At 36.3% G+C, this 27380-nt stretch overlaps 1 protein-coding gene across 7 annotated transcripts in view; it reads right to left on the reverse strand.

Moving 5' to 3' along the window:
* The window catches only part of TASP1 (taspase 1), a 53259-nt gene that overhangs the window by 20852 nt on the left and 5027 nt on the right, over positions 1-27380 (reverse strand). For all 7 annotated transcript variants that reach the window (XR_009154978.1, XR_009154979.1, XM_058181727.1 and 4 more), the window contains 8 exons: positions 23992-24060; positions 20948-21068; positions 19448-19532; positions 16930-17009; positions 12508-12614; positions 5526-5645; positions 3519-3597; positions 147-257 (listed from right to left, as the gene is read on the reverse strand). Coding sequence is in view for 5 of the 7 variants with exons in the window: in XM_058181727.1 (XP_058037710.1) it covers positions 147-257; positions 3519-3597; positions 5526-5645; positions 12508-12614; positions 16930-17009; positions 19448-19532; positions 20948-21068; positions 23992-24060 (772 nt within the window). In the remaining 2 variants the exon portion in view is untranslated. The remainder of the gene's footprint in view (positions 1-146; positions 258-3518; positions 3598-5525; positions 5646-12507; positions 12615-16929; positions 17010-19447; positions 19533-20947; positions 21069-23991; positions 24061-27380) is intronic.

The raw sequence follows: 27380 nt of genomic DNA on the forward strand, positions 1-27380 counted from the left end.
CCAGCAAAATATTCGGAACAATCCTTTTTAGATTAAAAAAAAAAATCATGTCCTGTCCTACAAAGTAGCACAGAACTCTGGTTTTAACTGCATTAACATGGCTAGAAACAACTAGCAGCCAACTCTCAGTTAAATTTTGTACTTACTAATAAACTTGTTTTGCATAGTTTCTAGCAGAGCTTGATGAGCATCTTCATTCTGCAAAGCACATGAACATTCTCTGGCCAGTAATGTCCGTACAAGATGCTCTCCACAACCTATAAAGGACATATACGTACGAGGATGGTTAATATACATGTGCAATACAGAAAAATATATTTATCTTAACTAATAGTTTGTATGGAACTGCTATAGTACCTTTCTCCGAGTACAAATCTCAAAAGATTCCAATGAACTAGAAAGAACTTGAAAACAAAACAAAACAAAACAATCAGAACCCATAATTTCAGAGAGTATTAACTCACCATTTAGTCTCCCCATTTAGTAAAGGTTATTATTTTAAGCATGATCAAGCAAGAGTACGTGTATTTAAGATTTAGTTAGCAACACACAGGGGCCTTCACAATGCTTTCTCACTCAAGCTTATGTAAATTTCAAGCCACTTGTGTTATATTATAAATCAATAATGGAGAACAATGTTATGACATATAAACACCAAACTCATAAACATAGTATATCTTTTTTTAACCTTTGGGGTTGAACTTGACAACTTTACCATGTTCAGTAATTAACAAACAGCTTATTCCTGTATTGCATATCTAACATAAAAATAATACTCAAGTTAATACTCCCCACCCCCCATTTCTTCCTCTTAACAGAAGCTTAACTGAAGAGGCAGGACAGAGTATATGTTTAATACTCTGTCCTGTCTCTTCAGTGAAGTTTTTGTTTTGGCGAATATTCTTGAATTTCCAAAAAGTCCTGTCACTTTTTTCCCATCACACTTAGGGAAAACTGTGTGATCAACCATCGCTTACTTCTCTTCATTCTCTGAAAGAAAGCACCAATGTTAACTATTACAGACATCATGTCAAGATATTTTACTGTAGAGATTTACACAAAGAACTTACTTTATTATAAACAGATGCTAAGCCAACAGTGTAGTACTTAACAAAGGATCACACTTGCCTCAGCCATCTTTTCAAAGTGCTAAAAGGTCACTCCAGAATATATCTTGCTGAAAACAGACTAGCACCTTTACACTGACAGTCCCCGACTCCTACACACCGAACAGTTTAATTTTTTTCATTCTGGAATAATTTACAGTACTACTACTACACGCTGCAGACTAAGATCCGTAGATACTTCCACTATTTTTGTTCCAATGCTTTTTAAAACAGGGCAAGGAGACAGATACCTTCCATATGAATACACCTGTGGGGAGCTATATATAACTGTTTATTAAAGCCCACCCTCAAAGAAAAAGTATTTCTCAAACTCAAACAAACAAGAAAAAAAATCGCAGAAATTTTAAACAATTCTAAACATCAAGGTGTCAGGTGAATGTTCTTTGCCTCCAGGTTTGTTGGGATTTTTGACAGCTTGTCAAAAAGGCTACACTGATTTCACTGGCAGGTCACTGGCTGATGGAAGCATCTTTATGCTGCTTGTTTTCTCTTTTGTCGACCTAAAAATGTAAAGCTAAAGGGTAAAAGAGCCTCTGTGAATTTTACTCTGTAATCGTTGCCGACTATAGAGGGCGGTGCTCATTTCCATTTCAAGGGCTGTTGAGGCAGCACTGTCTGAAGACACTTCCATGGTCAGTTGGCCAGCATGACATCAGTGAGTGTTGATACCTTCCCACTGAAGTGATACCTATTTATTTACTCACATTTCCAAATATCTAGATTGGTAGGAGCTAGGGTGAGGACAGGAGCTCACCCCGTCTCATGTCTCTGAGGTCTCAAACCTCCTGGGCTGTCGGCTTTGCAGCCAACAAGCCCAGTGTGTTAACTGCTGAATCATTATGCCGCCCTCCATAAAGGCTGCTAAAAAAATTGTTAAAAGTGCTATAGGTAAATCCATATTATGGTAACTCTTTACATAGTCTGATAGTTTCTCTCTAGCCCTCAGTAGGATTATCAACATGATTAAATACTTCTGACTGATGTATAACATCTGTACCATTTTAGGTAAAAGTTCAGATGTCTGAATATTTTCCCATACAAAAAAATCTCCATGCACAAACCTTGTCTTTTAGCCTCATCCATCTCTACCACTATAGTTTATTACACAAACAGAACTTTTTTTGGTGAAGATAATCAAATGGTTTCCTATTTCCCCCACTGGGTCCACCTCCTATCCATGGGCTCCCGACCAGTTTTCCTATCAACCTACCTACCCTGACTGGAAGGAAAGGAAAGAAAAGGAGAGGAGAGGGGAGGGAGGGAGGGAGGAAAGAAGGAAGGAAGGAAGGAAGGAAGGATGCAGCTGTGGATCATCTGTATCACGTCACTGGGGCCCTCATATTTTCATTGTACTATTATTTCTAAAGCTAAGAAACATTTTTAAAAGCACCTATGCATATTACAGTAGTACTCCAAGGTTAGGAAGTCTTTTAGGAGGTGCATGATTTTGTGCTGGCATTCTTCCTGGAATGTTAGAATTAAACATGAAAAGCCCGAAAACTTAAAGGCCTCTGAGTGTTAACGTTCTTATCAGTTTACATGACCTTTGGTTACTACTACATGCAATGTTTTTCATTTCAGCTTATCACAAAGCCAAGCACCTACGCAAATCCCCTTTAAGCAGATTTCTTAAAAAGTTTAAAATAACCTCAAAAAAAGTCTTTTTTTTCTTCTTTTTTTTAAAAAAACACCACAGTATTGGGCAAAGTAAAACATGACTTATTATTCAAGCCCAGCATTTTAAGAGTCATCTACCAATGGAACCAAGATGGCATTGCAAAGAACTTCTGTAAAGCGAGGCATTTCGGAGCAGTGTGTCAAAGAAATTGTTTCTGCTTCTTTTGATGAGCTTTCCTTTCAAGTCAGGAAATTAGAAGCAGGTGTGACAGAGGGCATCTGCATTCATACACCACACTGAAAAACACACGTTTTCAATTTTCAAACATGAAAGCAACTCCTATTGAGTGGAGGAGAAATGAAAAGCCAGGCTTCTTTCTGCAAGCCACATGCAAAAAAGAAGGAAGCTAGGCAGCAAATTACAGCACATGAACTATTGTTAAATGATCAGATACAGCAGCAAAGTTGCTGGAGGATGCAGAGAAATTCATCTCCCCATGTTAGACCCATTATCTACTATACAGAGGTATTTTGAGCTTTTACTCCAAAGTGGCACCCATCGATATTTCAAAACTTGGTAGTAACTATTTTGAAAAATCAATTCAGTCACATATGAGGAAATGACAATTGAGATTGGAATGAACTGAAGAACTAGATTCAAACAGACAAACGCAGAAGTTTTTGAACAGAAATATTTAGACATTTCAAGATATGCATCATCAATGTATTTCAAGAATTAGCATTCAGACAAATGTTTATAAGAATAGTAAATACCTGAGGTACTCACAGCTGTAGAGTAAGGATTCTGAAATCCCATATTTTCAGCCCAGCAACCACATCCATAAAGAGCTGCCTGATAGAATAGTAAGAGGATTTTATGTAACAACAAAGTTTAATTAAATGTTAGACAATAGGTTTCAATACAAATTCTAGGCTTGTGCATATTACCTGACAGGGTCCCTTATTTCTAAGCAAACTCTTTGCATTCCCCTAAGCCATGAACCCATAAACACTAGAGCTTCCCTGCAGAAGACAAGCTGAATCTTTTTTTATATATATAGAAAAATCCACAATAAAATAACTCATAAAAACAATACTCAACAAATGAAATAATAATACAAAATATTATAAACTACAATACTGGATTATTGTCCTGAGAAATTTAATCTTTAGGATCATTATTAATAAAATTCATAAAAGGATGCTATATATCATAAAAACCTCTTGGTTCTGCATAACTTTTAATATGCTTCTGCATTAAATTTTCCATTGATACCATACACTTTTATTTTATAATGGCACATTTTCAATATAATTTACAACATTTGCGTATTATCAGAAGGTAATTAACATATAACATCCTTAAACTGTTCTTAGAAAAGATAGTCCACAAGCATAATTTTACTTCTACAAATTTTTTGGAATTAATATTGGTAATTACCCCTCTCTCCACCATGACCTCTTTTTCACTGCCTTTCCAACCATTTTGGGAGTATATTCTGTACATCTATTATGTATACACCAGTACAGTACCATTTATAAATTAACTTCAAAGAACTCTCTTTAACAAATGTAGGAATGACTCAGAAGGATTATTTCTGCCAATTTCTTTCCCACATTGGTAGAGCCATATTTTTTTTAAAGTCTGCCTCCAAAACTTATTTAAGAAATTGTTTAGGATGGCAAAAAAATGGCAGAGTATTCCATTTACTGACTTTTATAGTGAATCTCAATTCAAAGATATATGCAGGAAGAGGGTAAATGGCAATATGAGTGCCATGCCACAAGTTCTGCCATTTTTATATAGGCATTGATCGGTATATTACAATCATGTATAAAAGGGGCAGAGCTTGTGTTGCTGCTCCAGGGCTTGCTTCATCATTTTGCAAAATTATTAGTTTTTCCTGTTTCTGTTTTAGTTGTTCAAACTGTATCCCAAAACCTTTTTTATAAATCATGAAAACTCAGATAATTAACAATATCAGTATATAGGTTTATATATTGCATACTTGCAATTGTAATTGTTTATTGTTTCATATCTTGCTATATCACCCAGAGCACAAAGTGGCTTGCATGGAGATTTTATCTCGTTTTATCTCCACAACATTCAGCATGTAATCTATGTTGGACTGAGAGAGTGACCGTTCGAACATCATCCAGTGAGTTTTCATGGTTGAGATAGAATTGAACCTGAGGTCCCTGGCCTGCATCTTAGTCATTATGCCCCACTGATAAGGGGAAGGCATGAGGTTTCCCTTGGCAGGAATCTGATAAAAAAAATCCCTGCCTTGCATAACTTCAAGAGTATTTCAGAAAGTAATGGAATAGTTGTGGATAAAACATCAGGCTGGAAACCAGAAATCTATGGGATGACCTTAGGGCAGCCAGTCTCTCTCACGCCACTCTATGGCAACATAGGGTATCTTAGGCAATGGCACATCACTTTCAAAATCTTTGCTAATAAAACTGAAGCAACCCATCAAGACAATTGCCAGAAGTCAATTCTGACTAGAAGGTATTTGAAAAACACAAACTAGGAAACAGTTTCCAAGTCGAATTTTAAGAAGCAAGCAGGACCACACAATAACAGATCTTCAAATATCCAAGGCCCAAATCTAAAATGTATTTTATTAAGTGCTTGGTAGTTCCTACTGAGAATGGATTATCGTATAAATGTCTAACCTGAACCAGCATCATTTTCATCAAGTTGAAGAATGTGCTCTCTATTTGACAACAAGTTTGCTTCAAAAAAATGAAGATGCACCATCAAATTAAACCTACCTGACCAACTCTCCCAGGATGTTTCAAAGCTAAGCCTCCACTGGACACGGCAGCAGCAACATTTCCTTCTTGATCAATAACAACTGCTCCAACAGTGTCCAATGTTTCTGATTCATTTTCCTATACAACAGGAAAACAAAGACATTGAAAAGATATTCTTAAGCAGTGAGATATTTTTGCAGTTGAAGACATATGGGAGCTTAAAGCCAAATAACTATCAATCGAGGACAGGACTGTTTACTTTTCTTGACCAGATTGTACAAGCTCTACATCCAATTGTTGAGATCACTCGCTAAGGTCAGTTTTTGCATCTAAGATATGAAGTTTATCTACAAGACAGAAGGCTGTCTCACCCAACCATAGCTCTAGTCAGGCAAAGTTTTTTACCAACTTGTTCCAAATAAAACTTCATTAATAACGAAACACCTCTAATGAAGTATTTTCTTCCTCTGAATAAGCTAAATAAGACAGGGCTTTATTCAAAATGTATACAAGTCCCCATGTTAAAAATGTCCCAATTTAAGGGCATCTTATAGCAATTGTATGTAGCAAAATTCCAGATAAATACACAATTATTCAAATTAAATTCACAATACTACTTCTACTACGTACTACTATGTAGATACTACGTAAATACTATGGTAGTTTAATACTCTTCCGGCCTAAATACAAATTAACATAAGGGTAAGATTTTGGGACTGGAACTCATTCTTGAATTGAGGGTTACCGTAGTGTGAGGATAACTTATGCAATGCCTTTTACCACATTAACTACATTACAGTGGCATTTCAAGAGTAATTTTTTAAAAACCACAAAAAATGCCCCAAAAATTCTGCTAACAATGACTAGGGTTGAAATAACCATAACCATTCTCTTTCTAATGCCTATTTTTCTTTTTCTCTTTTGGATACTATTTGCTGTCTCTTATTTTTTACATAACAGGGTACCAGGGATGAGATAGGTAGGAGTGGTTCAGATTAATCATGACCAAAATACTTCCAGAACAGGCTCAAGATCAAATGAAATTAAGTCATGGGCTGCAAATTACCCAGTCCTGAAATGTATTTTTAATGAAATGTAAGCTCTTTTGGACTCAAATGGAACTTACGGTTCAATGCAAATCCAGACAGGACAGCAGTGAAAGGGATGTGTTTTTCATCCCTAGGTATCCTTACTTAGGTCTACATTTTCCTGAATATACATTCACTGATAACTGAACAAGATTTAATATATTCCTAGGTTTGTATCTTGTTTTATCCATCTTTTAAGATTACTCTTAAAACAGGAGTATCTTGCTAGAGTATCAAGACTATCTTGAGATCTGATATAGTCAAATACACAACACATTTGTTTTTAAAGTAATTATTTTTAGAGGCTACAGCTTTTGGCAAAAACAAAGGCTAGAGTTTCAACTATCATTTTACTAATTATGTATCAGCTGGATTTTCAAGGGATCTTCTGCCAGATCTTCCCCTTACAAGCGAGCACTGCACATGAGTTTCCCATCCAAATTAATACAGTGGAAAGAGTTGTATATATGCTTCCTTCTAATGAAGTTTAAAGCCCTTAGAACAAACGCACACCAAGAAGCAACCGAAGGCTATCATAAATCCTCTTTAATCTGAATGACTTTGGTTCCAAGAAAGAACAAAAGTTGCAAACCAAGTTCATCCCATTTTGCCATGCAGAAGCTCAAATAAGTTATAGAAAACAAAGTGTTTATTATGAAAACATCTGAGAAGCAATGATAGACCATTTTGGACAACCGGAGCCCCTATGGCTTTTGTGGCCTTCAAACTCTTGCTTTGTGAAGTCTTCTAGCTTTCTCATGAAAATGCCAAAAATAAAAAAAAATGGAAACACCTTTTCTTGCCATTTTGAACTGAGAATCAGATAAAAGCTGCTGTTCAAGTCTTAAATCACCCCTCCCTGCAACTCCCTCTGAAATCCAGGGGGAATAACAATTGGGTCAATATTGGGGACATGACCCTATCTATATTCCAATAACATCTCACCTATTAATAGACTGCGAAATGTCCAAAAATATTAAATGCAGCTATTGTAAACCTTGCTTTACTGCTGTTTACAGCAGTTTACAATAGTTTACAACAATTGCTGTTGTAGCTTTGGATAAATCTACTTTTCTTCATTCAGAAGTATGATGTTTTTCTTATGCATTTGTTCTGGATAGTTGTTGGCCTGCTTGTTTTTGCATGGCACATATCTAGATTTTAAGGCAAAGTTATCAATGAGTAATGCCTCAAACTGTTTTGTTTATCAGCCATCTTGCTTGGAGCCGCATGCAGATTTGGGCTAGAGACTGACTGACCTTAGATAACCCAGCTGCTTTCCACTTTTAAGGAAGGACTAGAATCTGTCCTTTTCCACCCCTAAACTAGCACTATAACAACTCTATCATGGTGGCTTTCATTTCCAAGTAATTTTTTTTTTCAAAATGACTTTCATCACTGAACTCTAAAAAAAAATATTCCCTATTAAAAATCACCCCATGGACACCAAGTTTATTGTACACATATGGAAACTAAAAATAAATGGATCTAATACCAAAGAACTAAGCAAAAATAGAAGAGGGGAGGCTTATATTTCTAATAATCGAACATATCAAAAGGAACCATAGTCTATACGTTCCTAAGATCCCCAAACTTCAGGAGCTGAAGCAGGGAGGGCAGTAAGAATACTCTAATCCACACACACAAACAATGTTCACAGCTGTTAAATTGCAGCCCTTCAGTGGAATCTCAGCATCCTGAAGACTACTGAATATCGAAAGGCATTCTTTTTAAGACTCCTGCAGCCATTCAATATTGTGCCAAATCTTGGGCAGTTATGATTTTTAAAATCATATTGATTTAATGGCCTAATACAATTATTAAATATTTGAATTTAGATCAATTATTACATTTAATGCTTAAACTTTCCAATCTGTGATGAATATAGATGTATCAATCCATCAACAGCTCTTACACCATTCAAAATTCCTGTAAAATTGTCTCCTAATCCTCCAAAGTGTTCAACATTTATTTGCTGTCCATTCCAATGACATCACTAGCCATGCCTCTTGCAGTTCTCACACCTTGTTCTAAGCCTTTATACAAAAATACAATGGATCTCAAGAATAGAAAGTAAAAAGGCACCAAAACCCATTCTAAAATTAGCAGTCAGAAATACATTGTCTGCAAAATAACATTTAATTTATACAGATGCCCATCATGTATTTTCCATGTCAACATCTAAATAAGGGAGGCCAACCTGTTGGTTTAGATTCAGAATCCCCATGATTGGAACTCATGGGGATCCTGGCGGGCAGGACACATTCAACAGCAAAAAGGAAATTTTGTTTATTTCTTTCTCCCAGAGCAGCTCTGCAAATGACTAAAAAAATGTTCTGGAGGTATTAAAGATTCGAAAAATTGGGGGGAATTTTATCTAAGGAACAGACACAAAAGGTATCTTTGGGAACCATTGATTCCAGTGCCTGGACTAGTCCCTTTAGATTTTGGAAATGGTTTCCCATTGCTTGCTTCCTAGGGCTCAGAGAAAGTGACTGGTCCAAGGTCACACAGCTATTTTTGTGCACAAGCAAGCACCTGGTTTCTAGTCTGGTGTTCCAACCGCTATACCAAATCGTCTCTCTCTGGAATCTCATTTCTTCCAACAGTGCAATGCAATTTCCTCAACAGTAGCGGGAACTAAACTACATTTTCACAAAGGGAAGCAATTATTCCTTTTACAGAATAGCAATTCTGTTCCTTCCTCATATCAATTAAAGGGAAGGAAGGGGAAAAAGTTTTTTTTAGCTAAGAAATAACTTGTATTCCAGCAGCCATAAAACTTAATCCATTCACTATAAAACTCACTGTATATTACTTGTTATGAACTGCTCAAGTAAAACAATCCAGATTTTCATTTAGTTATGCAGCAGAGCGATATGACTAGAGTGTTGTTCTATGTCAATTTCAACATCTGGCATCAAACCATAAAAGAGGTGAAAATGCTATCAAGTACATTTTCTTGGCAAAGTTACAGAAGGGCTTGTATTGCTTTCTGGGATGGCTCCTCAACTCTCTCCATTTATGACTCCAGAAACAATGATATTATTATAAAACAAAGAGGTGACATATACAAAGCATTGTTGGAAGCATGGTGGATTTGATTTAAATCAAGTCGATTTAAATCACGATTTAAATCATGATTTAAATCACTAATACAAAAGCTTGATTTAAATCAACGCGATTTAAATCATAATTTTTAAAGAACAACTGTCATCTCTGTCCGGCAGCAGCTCCTCCTCTGACCCGCTGTTGACTCACCAACAGTCCCAATCAGTTTAAAGGGACGGCTGGCGATGCGGCAGTGACACAGCAAGGTGAGGGACGTGGAAGGTAGCAGGTGAGTGGATGCCCGCTAACAGGCACTGCCATGGTGGATCTAAAATGACAGGTGCTTTTTAATATTATATTTAGAAGCTTTCACTTTCATTTTTACTGCTTGCCCTTCCTCCTCACACTTAGAGCCTGGTGGTACAGATGCATTTCTCTTCAAACAACAATAGTTTGTAGTGTAAAGAGATTTGCAAAACATGGGATAAAGGAATATTCCTGAACTTCGTGTGAATGCATCAATGCAGTGCATGTCATCTCAGCTTGCAGAGCTTCGATTCATTAAATGAGTTTACCAAAAATGTAAATACTGCAGATTATATAGCCTCATGCTACATAACTAAGCTCCATTTCATGCTGAGTAAACTAAATTATTAATATATCTTAAACAGAAAACTATCTTTAGATGGATCTTTACTCCAAAAACATTTTATTAAAATAAATTCAATAAAAACAAAACAATCCGATTTAAATTTAAAAAATCCAATATTTTTGTAAAAAAAGCAACAATTTTTATCCACCCTGGTTGGAAGTACTTTATAAAGCAGGTGTCTCAAATACCTGACCTATGGGTCACATTTCAACCACTGAGGTTTTTTAAAGCACTACCAGAACTCATCTTGCCTCATTGTCTTGTCACATGTGCAGGAGCCATGAGAGCCCATGATGACTGTGCTGGTGAACAGAAGGAACACTGCCTGTGATGTCACCATTTGTCTATGCTAGCTGCCTATAGTTTTGAAAGCAGAGCAACATAGCAATGAGATATGGGACAACGAACAAGTGGGAGATTGCAACCAGGGCAATGCAGCATTTTACTGTATTACTGTAAGCAACGCAGTTTTGCTTTTAGCAACAATTACTGTCCTTTAGTTTTTGTACTGTTTGTAAGTATACATGTTAATTATTAATAAAAATAATATTTATTGCATTTTGCATATGTTTGAATACTGCCCACTAATTAGGTCATTTTATGCAATGTGGTCCTCAGATTCATTTGAATTTCAAACTCTTGGTATAAGGTATTGGACCAGAATCTTGAGACATGTCAAGTATATTGATATTGCAGCCCTACATAGAACTCAAATTTTATAGCATTTCTCAATTCACTTGTGAAGGTGGCATTATCCCATTCAATGTTATAACAAGATATTTGAACTCTCAAATAACAGGTTGATAAGCTCATGTTCTGGCATATTGGAAGCATTGACTTGCCCTTTATAATATGAAATGATACCATTATCATCCTTCCTGTAATACTTTTAAGGATCTTTGTTTTCTTTAAGTTATTTAAAAAATAAATAAATACCTGAATAATATGTAAACCTTTTCCCCGAATCAACTTCCCCATAAAAGGAGGTAACAAAGCAATGTGTTTTGCAGATGTTGTCCGCACATCTTTAATTCTTCCTGGCAAAATACGTTCAATATATATTCAAAAGCTATGTTCAGCAACAAGAAAACCAGGCTGCTGAAGTTAATCTTAATAAACAAATGTCAACCTGCCTTTTGATTAGAGGACTATTCTGGATCAGTCAATGCTAATTAAATGCCCAGACATGTTTACCTACCTGATATTTAAGGTTTCAGCCCTTTCCAGATCCACAGAATATGCTTTAAACTGAGAAATTTTCATCAAAATCTTAAACTGGAGAAAATGTCTCAACAGATATTTATCTTTTCATTTTGCATTTGTCATGCACATTCTGAAAAAGTGAAAATAGTAAAATATATCATCAAGCTATAATGGTGCAATAGACTTGCTCTCAGATAAAATAGTGGCTTGGATTCAAATGTGTGTGTAATGGCAGCTCAGTAAAATCAATGATACTTAAAATTAATCACACCAATGGCTTTTAAATCAGTTATGATTAAGGTGTACGTGTTTTAATGGATCTAATCCCATATACGATTTTTTTTAAACCTGGCATATTATATTTCCTTTGGTTTTTTTCACTTACTCAAATGTAGGCGTATGCATGCACGCACACACACACACACACATCACATCACAATGCTCACTTTCAAGATTAATAGTATTATGCAGAGCGCAAAGGGTTGACAAGAGAAAATATAGTTAAATTTAAATACTGATATAGACTTTCACAGCTGGTATCAGTTGGGCAGCGTTGGACTTCAGGATTTAGTGACCATGGACTAGACAATAGATTTCATGATGTTTCCTACTGAGTAAAAAGAGTACTGGTCAGGACTGACCTATTTTGGTTAATATGTTACAAGCATAACTAAAGTTCAGTGTAATCCCAAACTAGGTATCTAATGTAGGAACTCTTTGGGAAACCAACGTATTGTTATCTGTATTTTACCAGTTGTAAACATACTGACACAGGTATAAGAATATAAGGAAGTTTATTCCACATATTACATTGTCTAGACCTGCGTCCAGGTATGCAAGGACTTTTCATAAATACTGATTTATGACTGATTGTTCCTCAAACAAATACTCCCAAGAAACATTAATCAGAAGAATTAAAACATTGTTTTCAGTTTATTCAGCTGTTAAAGTTTGAACTTTGCTGAAGTATTAAAAATGGCTAACATCTTTCTCCATAGATACTGACCTTTTCACTTGTTTGTCGTCTTTTCTTCAGCTGAAAAAGATTTGTTTCTACTTTTTCAGCCAGCTCTAATTTCCTCTTGTTCCTTTTAAAAGCCGCTAAGCTAAGTCCTGTAAAACATTTAATAGTGTTTACATTTCTGAAGAACTAAAGCTATTAACTTTAATAAATTCTTCTTTTACCCAACAAACTCAAGCATATATACAGCATCTGTATAGCGATCTAAATATTCCTTAACTAGCAATACAATCTTATACAATTTTAACCAAAAGAGACATCTTCCTTCGGACAATCAGAAAAAAGGAGGAAGAAACATGTGATCCCGATATATGTAATTTCATAAAATTAGGTCATGAACAGTGCTGTTGTTGATACACTTAAGAGAACAAAAGTTAATTAAGCAGATAATAACTACAATCTCAAATGCAATGAAATGAACTGGTTAGCAAGACTCTGAATTCTTCTTCTCCAGCCTTCATACATTGAAATGGTAAATGGATGCTCTCAAAGACAATCTCCAATAGCCCTTTCAGCTCTAATTATGGACATTTATCTGAGGATTGCAATTTTAATAGGGCCATTAAGAAATTGTTACTTCCACTAGACACAAGATTGCCTGCCAACTTTTAAGGATCTACCTTGCCCTCTTTAGAGAAACCCTTCCCAGACTAAAATTATCATGTGTACATGCCATTGCAACTTTATCTATTCTCAAGTATTTCTCTCTTATCAAAAGCCAAAGAAATTCAGCTAGGAACCATAAGCACTTAAAGACACTGAAGAGATCCCTCTTTGCCAGGTTCTTAGCATATGTCATCATTCATCATCAGGTGCTGCCTTCAGATCAGTGGAGACTTTATTAAGTCTTCTTTATTATTGAATAAGAGTGTTTTGCTCTTTTCTCTCAACACTTCCAGTTTTTTCTCACAAATATCTAGGTGAACAACCTTGTTTAGTCTTTTTGAGTCAGGATCTCGTGGTGGTAATAAAATCCTTAAAAAGCAATTTCCTTGAATTGGGACAAAACTTAAAGGTTTTTAATTTACTTGAATAGCTGCTCCCTATAAAGTTGCCTATTTTCCCAAGCAATCAAACCGCACTGCAGTTTTATGCAACTTTCAGTAATAGTCATCAATCTGTAATATCTATAAACCATGAAACTTAAATGACTTTAAGGGCATTCCCTTCTTCCATGGGTAAAGTGATGTCATTCCATCTTCAAAGAATGATTCTCTGGATTAGAGATTTGCTGTTTAAACTCAGGTATTCACTGACTGCTTTATTGATATAAACAAGTCAAACATTTTATTCTATAATGAATAGAACAATTTGGAAAACTGCCTTTTCTTTTGGTGAAAAATAAACACAAGCACACAAAATCTTTGTACTGAGATAAAAGCCTAGGGTTAGGGAGAAAAAGATAGAAATCAGATAAGATGGCAAGAGAACCCCCATCTTGCTCCACACGTTCCAAAATAATAAGACCTCCTCGAAAATAAGGCCAAGCGTTTATTTTGGGGTTCAAAAACGTATCAGGGTCTTATTTTCGGGGAAACATGGTAGCAAATGCTAGTGCTTATATCAGTAATTGATGAGAAAGGGAATAAGCTCTTGATTTCTCAGCAGTTACTAAGTGGTCCTGTAAGAGTATTGCCAAGGTACATATACAGATTTGACATCAGGGCCAATTGCAACTTTGAATCTTATGTCTCTGTCCTTGTCATGGAGCTTGCTATACCTAGTGGGAACTTGTTTTAGGTTGAGGAGTTGTGTAACTAATTACTTTGCCTCAGGAAATTGATCAAGAAATTCTCTGAACAGATTTCCATCTTTTTTCAGTTGCTTTTCTTGCATCTCTACCAAGCCTGGCTTAGTCTTGTGATATTGCTCCCAGCCTCATATGCCAAATACAGAGCTTAACTCATTTGTAGAGGAGGTGTCATCTTCTCTGCACTCTACTCAATGGAAAATTGGTTATCTGCTAGGGTGCCATTTCTATTCTTCTAGATTGGGATTTCTCATTGTTTACCCACCCAGGTGCCAGTCTATCATCAGTCTTAGCTCTCCTGTACAGATCATCACAGTCTATATGGAGAGGGGGGGGAAATGAAAGGTTGGCACAAGCTTTGAGAGGAATAGAATTCAGCACTTTTCTATTTTGGCTTAAAGAAAGCGTATCAAACTAACAGCCCAGGGGCCAGATGCGTCACATGCAGGCCATGCCCACCCCAGCTCCGTAAAGGGGGAAAACGCCATGATACATCACGTGACAGCAACATGACGCCGCGAGTTTGACACCCGTGGTTTAAAGGAAGACAATGGCCTCTAATTTTGTCCCAGTTTGAGTTTAAAGGCTCTGCCATCTTTCTTACAGTGCTATTTTCCAAAATTCTACTTGAAACAATATATACTTTTCTGTGTTCCTCTACCTTCAATGCACTCAACTGAATAAATGTTAAGAAATGCAATTCAGATTCATTTTATCCGCAGTGTACTGAAATCTAACAGAAGAAATTTAATTATAAATTTAACAATGTTAGAAATCATGATCACCCTGCCTATTTTATTAACAGCATTAAAGCAATTATACTTCTAGAGTTGCGCAATATAACTATTTAAAGTATCTTAAAAAATTAAGTGTAACCACAAAAAAAGGGGCATATATCTAATCCTCAGTAAAGCAGTCCAATTCTGATCAATCATAGAGCACCCCCTGGCAGTCATTTTTGGTGTATGCTGAAAAGGCTCTGAAGATGAAACAATATGAAATTCTCTTTCAAAAGGAAATGGGGAAAACATAGAAAACATTATATATGACAATTACTTTACAATTAATGCAATAAATTTTTTTATCGCAACTATAAACTCATAATGCCTCTGTACCAATGAGAAATTTTAAGTATTTTAAGATAATATAATGATACTCTCTTGTTGCTAACATTTTAATAGGTTGGCTCTAAAATGATGATTCCAATCTCAAAACTGTTTTGATGCAGAAAACCAGAGAATGATTCTTGATTAACTGTTCGAGTAATATCACATTCAATTTAAAGTGGAAAATCAGGGAAGATACAATCTAATGCAAGAAACACTTTAAAACAAGACCTTATTTTTCTCTTCTTTTATACAATTACCATGATGTAAGGAGATAAAGTGAAAAGACCAAACATAATAAAATAAAGTTATAAATAAAGTTATTAGAGAAAATTAACAGCTAATATATCCATTTATGCAGAGAGCTGTGGGTATAGTTAAATATTTTTGAGATGGAACATTCTACAATGAAAAGATTTTTAAATACTCAGAAAAGATGCAGTCATAAATTAGAAATATATTCTATATCAACTTAAAAATAGTTCTATACATAGTTTAAATAAATTATACAAATTACAGTATATACAAATAAATCATTATTATTATTATTGAAAGTTAAAATTTCCCAAACATAAATAGCTATGGCACTTTCAATAATATCAAACAAAATATTTATTTTGCAGTAGTTGTAACTTGTCTCATCCCAAAGGGCTCTAAATGGTGTATAATATCAAATAAATTTAATGAAGACAAGATATTTAATCTTCATACCTGCGGCATTTTAAAGATCTGTAACGTACAACTATAAAGCTTACATGTTTTTTTTTCCCTTTCTATTCTTGCAAGCCTGTGATCTTCAAACACTCTCTTGATAGTAATTGAAAAGTATGCTCTATATTATCCATAATTTAACCTCCAGCTGAATAAATCACCACTTCTGCTCAAACCCCACCAGTGATAATTGTAATAATTAATTATTCATTAAATTTATATGCCAACTCTCAGACTCTGGGCAGTTAACTATCATTAGAAACATTAAAAACAACAAAAAAGTTCAAACACGGTGAGATAACAAATCCAAATGGGAACAAAGAGAAAGAAGAAAAGTGGTTTTTGCTCACACTCATCAAAGGCCAGTGTGAAAAGCCAGAGCTTCAGGACTCTTCAAATTACCAGTTCTACGGGGCTTTTTTGATCTCAGAGGAACTTCACTCCAGAAAACAGGTGCTACTACAAAGGTGACTTCCAGAGTCCAGAAAGATGGCATTGTTTAATTGAAGGAACCTGGAGCACAAATCAACTCTGCCAGATCAAATTGGCCATACTATTAGGTAGATACTATGGCAGACAAGCAGTCCATCAAGTAACCAGGTTCTATGTCATGTAGGCCTTTATGGGTAGCAACCAGCAGCTTGAATTTCAATGTTCAAAAACTTTCTTATGAATATCACTATAATGGCTTTGAAATAATAGTTATGGTGCAATTTCCCAATAAAAAGGCTGATGTGACTATGGTTCATTGGCATGAATAGTACCTAAACAAATCCATTTCACTGGTTTCCGAGTGTCCCTTTAACACTTTCAATAGTAATTTCTAATAAAGATACTCACTTGTTGCCATGACGCCTGGAGGACAGGCTGATATTCCATGATCCACTGCCCATCTGAAGGCTCCCTCAGCAACTAAGAAGCTACCAAATAGGAAAGAACAAACAAGAGGCTGGGAGAAGACACTGGCAGGAAATATTTTCATAACTTTCACTATAATGGCAAACTATTTAGTAGAATTGTTCTAATTAATTTAAAGCAGGAAATGACAGAAAACACAATATTCTTTACAGTGTTAAATGATGCACAACCTCATCCTAAACAGGATTGTTTCAGAAGTAATCTGATTATCACTGGCGTTTACTCTGACGTCTCGCCTGGATTACTGCAACGCTCTCTACATGGGGCTTCCCTTGAAGGGCATCCGGAGGCTGCAGTTAGTCCAGAATGCGGCTGCGCGGGTGATAGATGGAGCCCCTCGTGGCTCCCGCATAACACCCAGCCTGCGAAGGCTGCACTGCCTACCTGTGCCCTTCGGGGTGCGCTTCAAGGTTTTGGTGACCACCTTTAAAGCGCTCCATGGCATAGGGCCGGGTTATCTACGGGACCGCCTACTGCGACCAGATACCTCTCACCGACCCGTGCGCTCTCACAGAGAGGGACTCCTCAGGGTGCCGTCAGCTAGGCAGTGTCGTCTGGCGACGCCCAGGGGAAGGGCCTTCTCTGTGGGGGCTCCCGCCCTCTGGAACGAGCTCCCCCCAGGACTCCGTCAACTTCCGGACCTTCGAACCTTCCGTCGCGAGCTCAAGACACATTTATTCATCTGTGCAGGACTGGCTTAGATTTTAAATTTACAGGGGTTTTAAATTGATTTTAATATTTATATTTCTATTTTTAATAATAGGGCATTGGAATAAGTTTTTTAAAGATTATTTTAATTTTGTATATTGATGTTTTATATGCCTGTGAACCGCCCTGAGTCCTTTGGGAGATAGGGCGGTATATAAATTTAAATAATAAATAAATAAATAAATAAATTTTTAATAATCCCACAATCTAAGCCACATTTTTGAATCTGTGAAGAAATACTACAGCTCCAAAACACTTAGTTGAGATGCAAATTAAATTTTATTGGTGTTGAAAGGAGTAGCTTTCACATGCCTTGGCTTCTTGGCTTTCCAAAAACCTTTAAATAAGATCTTCACTGAAGTTCCCAGAAAATCTAGGAACTCAATGCTTATAGTGATTCAATAGGACTACCTAGAAATTTCAAAGCATTGACAATGCAGATGGATTTCAGGTTTTTCACATGCTATAGTAAAATAGCTGGCATTTTTTTTAGATTTTCTGTAATGCAGTCTCATTAGAATTGGATATTCAGGGGAAAAAATCCTCATACTTAGAATACCTCTGTAGAAAATAGGCATAGTTATAGTTTATGTTCAATTGTTTATGAAAATTAAATCAGTTTAAAAATATTATTTCCAGAATAAAAATTATCCTGACCATATCCACTTCAATCTCAAACCAGCCAATTCTTGAAACATGTGTTTTGCTTTGAATTTGGATCATTCAAAGAGCCTCTTTGAGTGTTCCAAGCTCAAAACAACGTATGTATTCCAAGAGTTTTGTTCTAAGGTAAAATATGTTAATTTAAAATTTTTAAATCTGCCAAATTTGTTGCTTGTAAAGGAGTCTTTGCTGACTTTCTGCACTAAAGTTACAGAGAAAATGACCAATGAATTGAGTATTTTTAAAAATGTTACAGGAAGGAATACAGAAAATATAGCTATTTCACCTTGTTAAAATGTTAATTAAAGACCACAAGTTCTGAAAAGATTCTGGAGTATGGATTGATATATTTTTTGGTTTCCTGAAAGGAACTGTTAATATTTATTCCCCCCAATCTCAATTTAAATAGGTTACTTTGATCAAGTTTGGGTAACTGTCATTTACTTGGTTTTGGGCCCTAGAGTGTGAAAGGTATAAGTTTGTTCTGGTACCCATTATTTTTGATGTGAATATAGGGTGATGTTCAAATTCGGTTCTGTTGGAATACTTGAACCTTTTCGTTATTGTGTTAAAACACAGCCAATAGAGAATGTTTTGATGAAATGTTTAGCAAGGCTATTTTGTTCTGCATTCAAAATGAAATATATTTTCCATTTTGTCTATACCCTTAAATGGAAACATATGTTAAATTTTATAAATCTGGAAGTGAGGGTAGATGAAGAAATCTATGCTTTTAAATCAATATTTAGTTTTGACATTTACTGGACTCAAAGCTTAAACATCAGAATAGAAGCTTTGCAATTGTGTAAATAGATATATATAAACAACCACAATGAAAGAAATTATAAGTAGAAATATTATCCTTAATTCTCAATTCTATTTACAGCCATAGTGAAAACATAAGATGTTCCAAGACCAATAAACTAATCCAGCCCTCATCTAAATAGCATGTTATTGCTATTTTTTTTAAACAATAAGCTTCTGTCAATAAGAATAACTTTCAAAAATTGCATTACAATGGAGGAGGAGAAAGAAACAGTAACAAGAAAAAGCAGAATAAAGTAATTACCAAGGTGGAATTCTGCCAGCAGATAGTTTTCCCTTCTGCCCTTCACATAATAATTTATTTGCCACGGAGACAGGATTTTTGATTCCTGAAAAACAGAGTTCATCTAAGAGAACTGCAACATTGCATTACAGACAAATTTGCAATACATTAAACATATTCCTTAATTACATTTTTTCAGATTTTGATGTCTGAAAGAAACCAATACTAACTAATAAGAAAAAAAGTCTGATGAGTTTATTGAGTGAATCTCCTATGTTTAAATGATGATCCAAATCATGTCATCCACACTAGGGGCACTTTTCTCAACAAAAACAAAGGATGGGTTCATTTATCAATACTAAAGATCAGAACATAGTTTTTTCTTTTGTAAAACAAACTGAACTCCACAATCATATACATATGAACAAATATCATTTTCTCCAAATGAATACTGCAATTTAGAATGTTTCCCATGTTAACTTACACTATAAGAGAATGTTTTACTTACCGTATTCTTTGGAGTATAAGACATACTTTTTTCCCTCCTAAAAGAGGCTGAAAATTTGGGTGCTCTTATACTCAGAAGGTAGCTTTTTCGAAGTTTTTTTTTTCCAGCCCTAGCAGTTTTTTCAACCTTAACGAGGTTAAGGCTGAAAAAACGAAGCAGGGGATAAAAACCAGCAAATGAATGGATCTCCATGGTTTGCCTGCTTTTCTCATTACTTCTCTCTCCAAAGATCAGTTGTGCTTTAGAAGCTGTTTTTTATCTCCAAGCAGGGGATAAAAACCAGCAAACGAATGTGCTGAAGCTGACCAGATTACGGACGCTAGCCAGATGAATACCTGGTAGGCAGATTTTCCCCCCCTATTTTTCTCCCCAAAAGCTAAGCTGTGTCTTATACTCTGGTGCATCTGATATTCCAAAAAATACGGTATATATACTATTAAAGTGATACATATTCAAGAATTCTATCTGCTTTTGCTGTATTCAATTTCAAAGATATACAGAAATAAGTGCAATATGATCCTTTACAGTATTAAAGTATTACAGTATGCTCCAAAAACAGGTGTATTGAGCCAAAACAAAGAAAAACTAATTGCCATCCTGATTATCTAAATTATTTCAATTGGAAACTTTCCACTGATTTAATATTTCTTCCATGTTCTAGATTCAGATTAGTATATTTTTCTGCTTGTCTCTATCATAATAGCATACCTACTTCAGGAAATTTCAAGTACCATTCATAATGCCAAGAACATTTCAAATGTGTTTATTTGTTTTTAAAAAATGGCCAAGGAACATGAACAGTGTGATTCTAGGCAGTGTACAAAAAATTCAAAATTAAGCAACAGCTGGCAATAACAGTAATAATCACTAGTATGTGACTTGGCTCATATTTCTATCCTTTATCAACTTACTTATCTTGGCCTCAACGTGAGATTGGTTGTGACATGACTAAATATATAGTCAAAGATCATTCTGTTATCAATATTACACCTTTGAGAGCCTATTCTACATACCACTGAGAGCTCCCACTGCTCCAAAATTTAGTGATTTTCCATCCATAATACTGGCATCGCATTCAATTTCACCTAAGAGGTTTAGATTAGATCCCATTCCTGCATTTGTAAAGGGTGAATCCTATAAAGAAATTTAAAGAAAAAAACATATAAACAAACATCTATACTATCACAACAAACAACTTGGGTTAAATTATTGTTATTGAGCCAATGCGTTGCCAATTCTCAGCCCACTAATTTTAATTCAGGATTCCCTACAGGAAACAGAAGAGGATAGGAGAAGAAAAAAACAGAAAAGAGAAAAATAGAGTGCAAGTGAAAACAAAACTGTAGAGAAGGTAAAGGGAGAGGATGTTTTGAATTGATACACATTTACTCATCTGAGATACAAATACTACAAATGCATGCTCTCGGTTTTCTTTAAAAACCCATTTTTACCATTCCATTTTCATCTACGCAATATAGATGGTGAGAGGATATAGTGTTGTCACACACTGCAGTTAAGGGAGAGGATACCAAGTGAAGTGCCTGCCAGATGACAACAGTAACTGCCAAACAACTACACAAAAGCAAGAGGAGGAACAAGGATGGTTAAGGAGGTATGAAAAGTCCAATCTTTTACTTTATGAACTCGATTGAGTGGCTATAGTCAAAAATTGTATATAAGTACTGGATCCATAAAACTAGTTCCAAGATCTGTATGCAAACAGACCCACACAAGCACACGCACGCACACATCATTCATCAGGGGCTTCATTTTTCTCCTTCCTAAAAGAGATACACATCTACAATATACAGAAAGTGCTTGTGAAGAGAAACAAAAAAAAACCTCTACCACTTATTGAAGTTTCAAAATAAAAAATGGCTTTTGCTAAATGAAATCTAACCACAATTTTTTCATAGTTAGCAGAAAACAGAATTATTCAAGCAATTCCCTTTGGATCTACCCTATATGGGTATGAAAACAATTTTCAGATATGCACATAAAACAATTTATATGCATGCATTTGCTGAAGTATACAGATTTGTTCTGAAATGCATGTCTGATACTACACATTGTATGAAAATCTCTCAAAATTTAGACTCCAATATAAATTGGACCTGAGAGCATCGTGCAAAAGAAATGTATTATTTTTGGTTGAAGATGCAAATATTGGTTAGAATCTTCATTGCTCTATATGCTGCTCCATTTACACGTCAGGGGGCTTCAATTTATTCTTCCACCTCCAATGACAGTATCAAGGATGTTAATTCTATAATATGCCAAATCCGGGAGGAAGAAAAGGTGTTTTGAAAAGCACACTGGGCTTCAGAAATGCAGATACATATGAAATTGCTTTTTCCCTAGTGGTCTGCAACTCTTCAGGGACAACCCATGAGATATGAGCAGCTGCTACCAGAAGAAAACATTCTTCCTCCTTGATTCATAAGAAGTGCATACAGATGGAGTTGGAACCATCCTATTTAATTATCTTGTGCTATTCTCCGTTTTATGTTGAATGAAGACGGAGTTTTCAATTTTTTTTGTTAACAACTGTTGAAATAAAAGGACAGAACACTGGAAAGCAGAAAGCCCTCAAACTCTATTTAAAAAGCTTTGTTTATTCAGATATACACTAAAAGATAAAGCATTCAAATCTATCTGCCTTATTCTTACATTTAACTTTGTAAAAAACTAAAATTGAAATAACAAGCTACAAGTCAAAAGATTTGGCAGAAACTGATTCTGGAAGCAGAAATTACATTTTGCAATCTGTGTTACCAGCAGGCAGAGGAAATGTCTAGATTGTTGTTAATATATCCCATCAATTAAAATAAGATTTATTCCACTGTTCTAAATTCTTTTTTTCATCCAAAGTTTGACCTATGGTCAAATGTTATTCAAAGAATTTAATATGAGATATTAAGTATACAACTGAATGTACCTTGTTAGAACCTAATCAGAATATCTGCTATTTCCCTACACATTGTCTCTTACATTGGTACATAAACACAAGCTCCTGTTCTAGGTATTTTCATCAGGAATGCAATCAATAAACAAATACCTTAAATCAACATGCTGTAAATCCATAATTCATTGCATACCAGTAGAATTAAGGCCCTTAATTATTGATAGGTATTGATTGAGAAGAAAAAAACCCACATTCAAACTATTTGAAACAACCATTTCCAAAGTCTAGGTCAGTTGTCCCCAGAAGCATGCTACAGTATAAAATATATCCTGAGGTATTTTTAATCACCATAAAATCCTTCTATTCTATTCTATTCATTAAGTAAAATCCTTGCTAGGATTATGAAGAGTCATTTTTGTCCAGGTTTCCTTAAGTATTTGAATATGTTATCTTTTCCCATGTAATGAAGGTGAAATATTTTAATTATTCTTCCATCTGGTCAATTTATTATTTTAGCATCAACTGTTTTCGCAGTAAGAGATAGAGCAGTCATTCTGGAACATATTAACTGCTGTCTCTGCCTCAGTGACACAGCAACTGACAGACACTGATTTATTAAAAAGAGTTTACTTACTTTCAGTCTAAAAAATGATTGACACACACTCCTCATATCAGAATATCATGAACAAATAAAAGAGGAAGAGCAAATTCTATCTTTTGTCCGGTCTTTTATTTTTTGGAATATTATATAACAGCTGAACGGAGTGGGGGCTAAGTTAGAAGATAAAAGTGCCTAGAAAAGTTAATTCTTCTCTTTCTCTTCCTTTATCCATCCAATAAATGTGGGTGTCTTTAAGAACAAGCTTTATAAAGTCTAAGTAGTCAGAAACATTCCTTCAAGTATGTTTGTAATTTGCTGTACAAAACCCTGAACCTTTTAAAGGAGACTTTCTTCCTGATTCAATTCCACTGAAAAGTCAGAATATTTAGCCCTGATCAGACCCCCTGTAGAGAGAGGCAAATCAGGGCTAATAATCTTCTTACATATTAAAAATCTGCATGTTGTCAATTAATGTATTCAATATAAGACAAGATGAACAGAAAAATATAGTCAAACTACCACCAAACGAACACCTGAATAAATGTAAGTACCTCTAGTTCAACTAGCGCTGCAGTCACTGCATCTGTTACAAGAGCTCCAGCCTGTAGCTTTTCAATTGCCTAGAAGACAGAATTTTAGGTATAAAGTATTGCCTCTTAAATATTTTACATGTTTTTTCCCCTACACAATAGAGCCCAGTGAATCATTTGGTTCCAAAAGAGAATTGTTTAAAGTTTCAAAGAGTGGATAATGACTATTCTTAGGCGAAACAAAAGAACCACACTTTAGTTACATTTGTGGTGTCACTTAATTTAAGGTATCTGACTACATTGTAAACATCCTTGTTTAAAAGAAATGGTGTTAGGATATAAATATCAAATTGAATTGAATTGAATTGAAGTTGATGGAACTGGCTAAGATGGCAAAAGTAACTACCTTGATTAAAGGAAAGTCTTTGTCTAACTTAGAGAGTCAACCTGTTTATACCTACCGCTCACTTTTGTATCTCTGTTAGTAGTAAAATTTTCTAACCGCCCACCGGTCCCACCGGTAATGCGCCATGTATTGTCGTCTGCACATGCCTCTCGCGCATCGTGGATTGGATTGGGGGGGGCGCCGGCTACCAGCTCTGCTTGTCTGTTACAGCTGGGTGGTGTGGGGGGAGATGTGTAAGCTATTCTGGGATGAGGCTCTTTTGTTTGCGGTCGCACTATAGCGCCATTTAATTTCACTTACGTAACGTGAACTAAACTTATGCGCGGGCGATACAAATAGTATATTTTCAGAAATTTAAATTGTCACTGGAATTTTATGAAAACCTAATGAAAATGTTTTTAAATAATGCTATGAAATTTTTTTTTAAAGTCAATTAAATTAAAAAAAAGGGAAGTGCTTCAGTATCGGACAAAACTCCTATCGCCCACCATGAAAGCTGGAACGCCCACTAGTGGGCGGTAGGGACCAGGTTGACTACCACTGGTCTAACTCTTCCCCATAGTTTTTCTATCCATCAACCACTTTGGGATTTTTTGCTGAAAATTGTAAGAAATATTAATTTTGAGATCTGATGATTTGAATGATAATTAGAATTGTTTATGATTACAATAATACTGGATATCATTGAATGTTAGATCAAAAGGGAAATATGTTAATTTGTAGTTATATTGAAGAAAGTTACCTTTTTTCCTATTTATTTTCTTTATTCCCTTACATTTTCCATATTTTTCCTTAATTCCTTTTTTGTTTTTTATATTTTACTTTTTGTAGAAATTTAATAAAGTATATTTTTAAAAAGGATTTGAATAATAATAATAATAATATCTTGTATTTGCAGCAAATAAATGCAAGTATTTACTACTACATGAAATAGGAAGCAAAGCAGAAAATTACCGACTACCATATTTTTCGGTCTGTAAGACGTACTTCTCCCCTCCCCAAAGTGGGTGGAAATATCTGTGCATCTTATGGAGTGAATATTTTGGTGAGAGGAGTGGGGTTGATGTGGCGGAATTCGTTGCCACCGCCGTTCCCCACCACCAGGGAACACTGGAGCCTTCGCTGCCAAGCAACTGATTGGCGGTTAGATCGGCCTCCCAGAAAACCGCCAATCAGCTGTTCTAGGTGGTGGGATCGCCTATTGCCGTGGCCTAGAACAGATGATTGGTGGTATTCTACGAGCCCGAACCAACCCCCAACCAGCTGCTCAGCAGTGAAGGCTCCAGTGTTCCTGGCAGAGGCAACAGACACAGAGGAGGCAGCAATGGCAGAGTTTCCAGTCAGCCAGTCCACTGATTGGTGGGACTACGGGAGGCTGGGATCCAGCTGTCATTCAGCTGACCGGTGGTGGGCGCAAGGGAGGGGAGCCCTGATGACTTACATGCTGGGGCTGCGATAACATGCTGAAGCTGACCATGCTGTTTGCTGCAAGGATGCTAGCCAGATGAATACTGGATGGATGCTGGGAGGCAGAGGCAGATTTTTTTTTCTTGTTTTCCTCCTCTAAAGCTAATGTGCGCCTTAAGGTTCGGAGCGTCTTATAGACCGAAAATTGATTACGGATGTTTTTTAAGTAAATTTCTGTTCACAAACTGATTGGTTTACCAAACTCACTGCATTAAACTAGCACCACATTCCTCAGGAGTCTTCTTCAGTCTGACATTTTTTTGTGCTATCTTCTGAGCAGACAACTATGTTGTATTCCAAAAACAGAAGCTTAAAATTATGAAGACAGTTGATAGGATGGAGACAGAGATATCCCTGGGAATATTTTACTTCAGTGCTCCAACATCTTCATTAAATCTCCAGGATACAGAAGATGCAACAAAAATGTTGATAATGACTTCAGGCGTGGCCAGCATCGCGGGCAAGACGGTCCCAAACCCCGATGGCTCCAGGGTTTGCGGCGATACCTCCCCGATCTGGGGGTCTGTCTTAATTTAGGATCAGACCACATGTTGTGCCTTGCTCCCCCCCCCCGCCGCAGCCGGGCCCCTCTTATCTCCTGCAGGACGCTGATAGTGCTGAAGAATGTCCTGGCATGCCTCCAGCCCCCAGCCCTGGCACCATGCCCGGACAAACCGAACAAACAAACCTCCCTCCGATAGCATGTGCACCTGAAGACAGCCACGAGCTGGGATTACCAACAGCTGGAGATGAAACGATGCAATGGATAGATCCACGCTTCCGGAGAATGGAGAGGCGACGTCAGCAAAAGGGAGGGAGGGGCAGGCCTGGATAAGTGCTGTGTCATGGAGCCACACCCCATGGCCTATATAAAGGATCTGCTTTCTGGCATTCTCTGAGTCAGGCAAAGTCTAATCTGGATTGCTGAAGTCACACCTTGGATTCCTGCCTGCCCTGAGGACTCTGATAGGACTTTGGCAGAGCTGCAGAGGCACGCTTGATACGGACTTCCCCGACCCGGCTGTCAGAGGAGGAGTGGGACATGACACCACAGCTGCCCTGTATGGGCAGCGAAGAGTGGGGGAGCCGCCGGAGCGAACAGGGGGGCTGCAAACCCCCCACAGCTCCGGACTCTTTCCCCCAGACCCAACGGGGAGGAATGCAGCCACCATCGTCCATCACCTAACTTCATAATCTATAGTAAGAATACTCTAATCACTCTAGTACCCTCCAAATGTCTGCATTCCACTTCCATAGACCCAAACAAGTATGGCCAATGGCAAGAGATTGGGGAGGGGGCTCCAATATAAAGCAGCTGGAGGACATTAGATTGCCCAATCATGGTCTAAACTTTCAACACAACAAAGACTGCACTAATAAAAGTATTTCTTCCGTAAATGTCTAGTGTCCCTTGAACTCTACAAGAAAGTATTAACAAGTTCAAACTTGCTATTGTCTGATGACGTTTCATGCTATACAGATACAAATAAATAATTTTTCTTATATACAATTTGTTAAATAATTCCATTTCCATATT

Source organism: Ahaetulla prasina, chromosome 1 (genome assembly GCF_028640845.1).
Source record: "Ahaetulla prasina isolate Xishuangbanna chromosome 1, ASM2864084v1, whole genome shotgun sequence".
In the NCBI taxonomy this organism is placed as follows: Eukaryota; Metazoa; Chordata; class Lepidosauria; order Squamata; family Colubridae; genus Ahaetulla; species Ahaetulla prasina.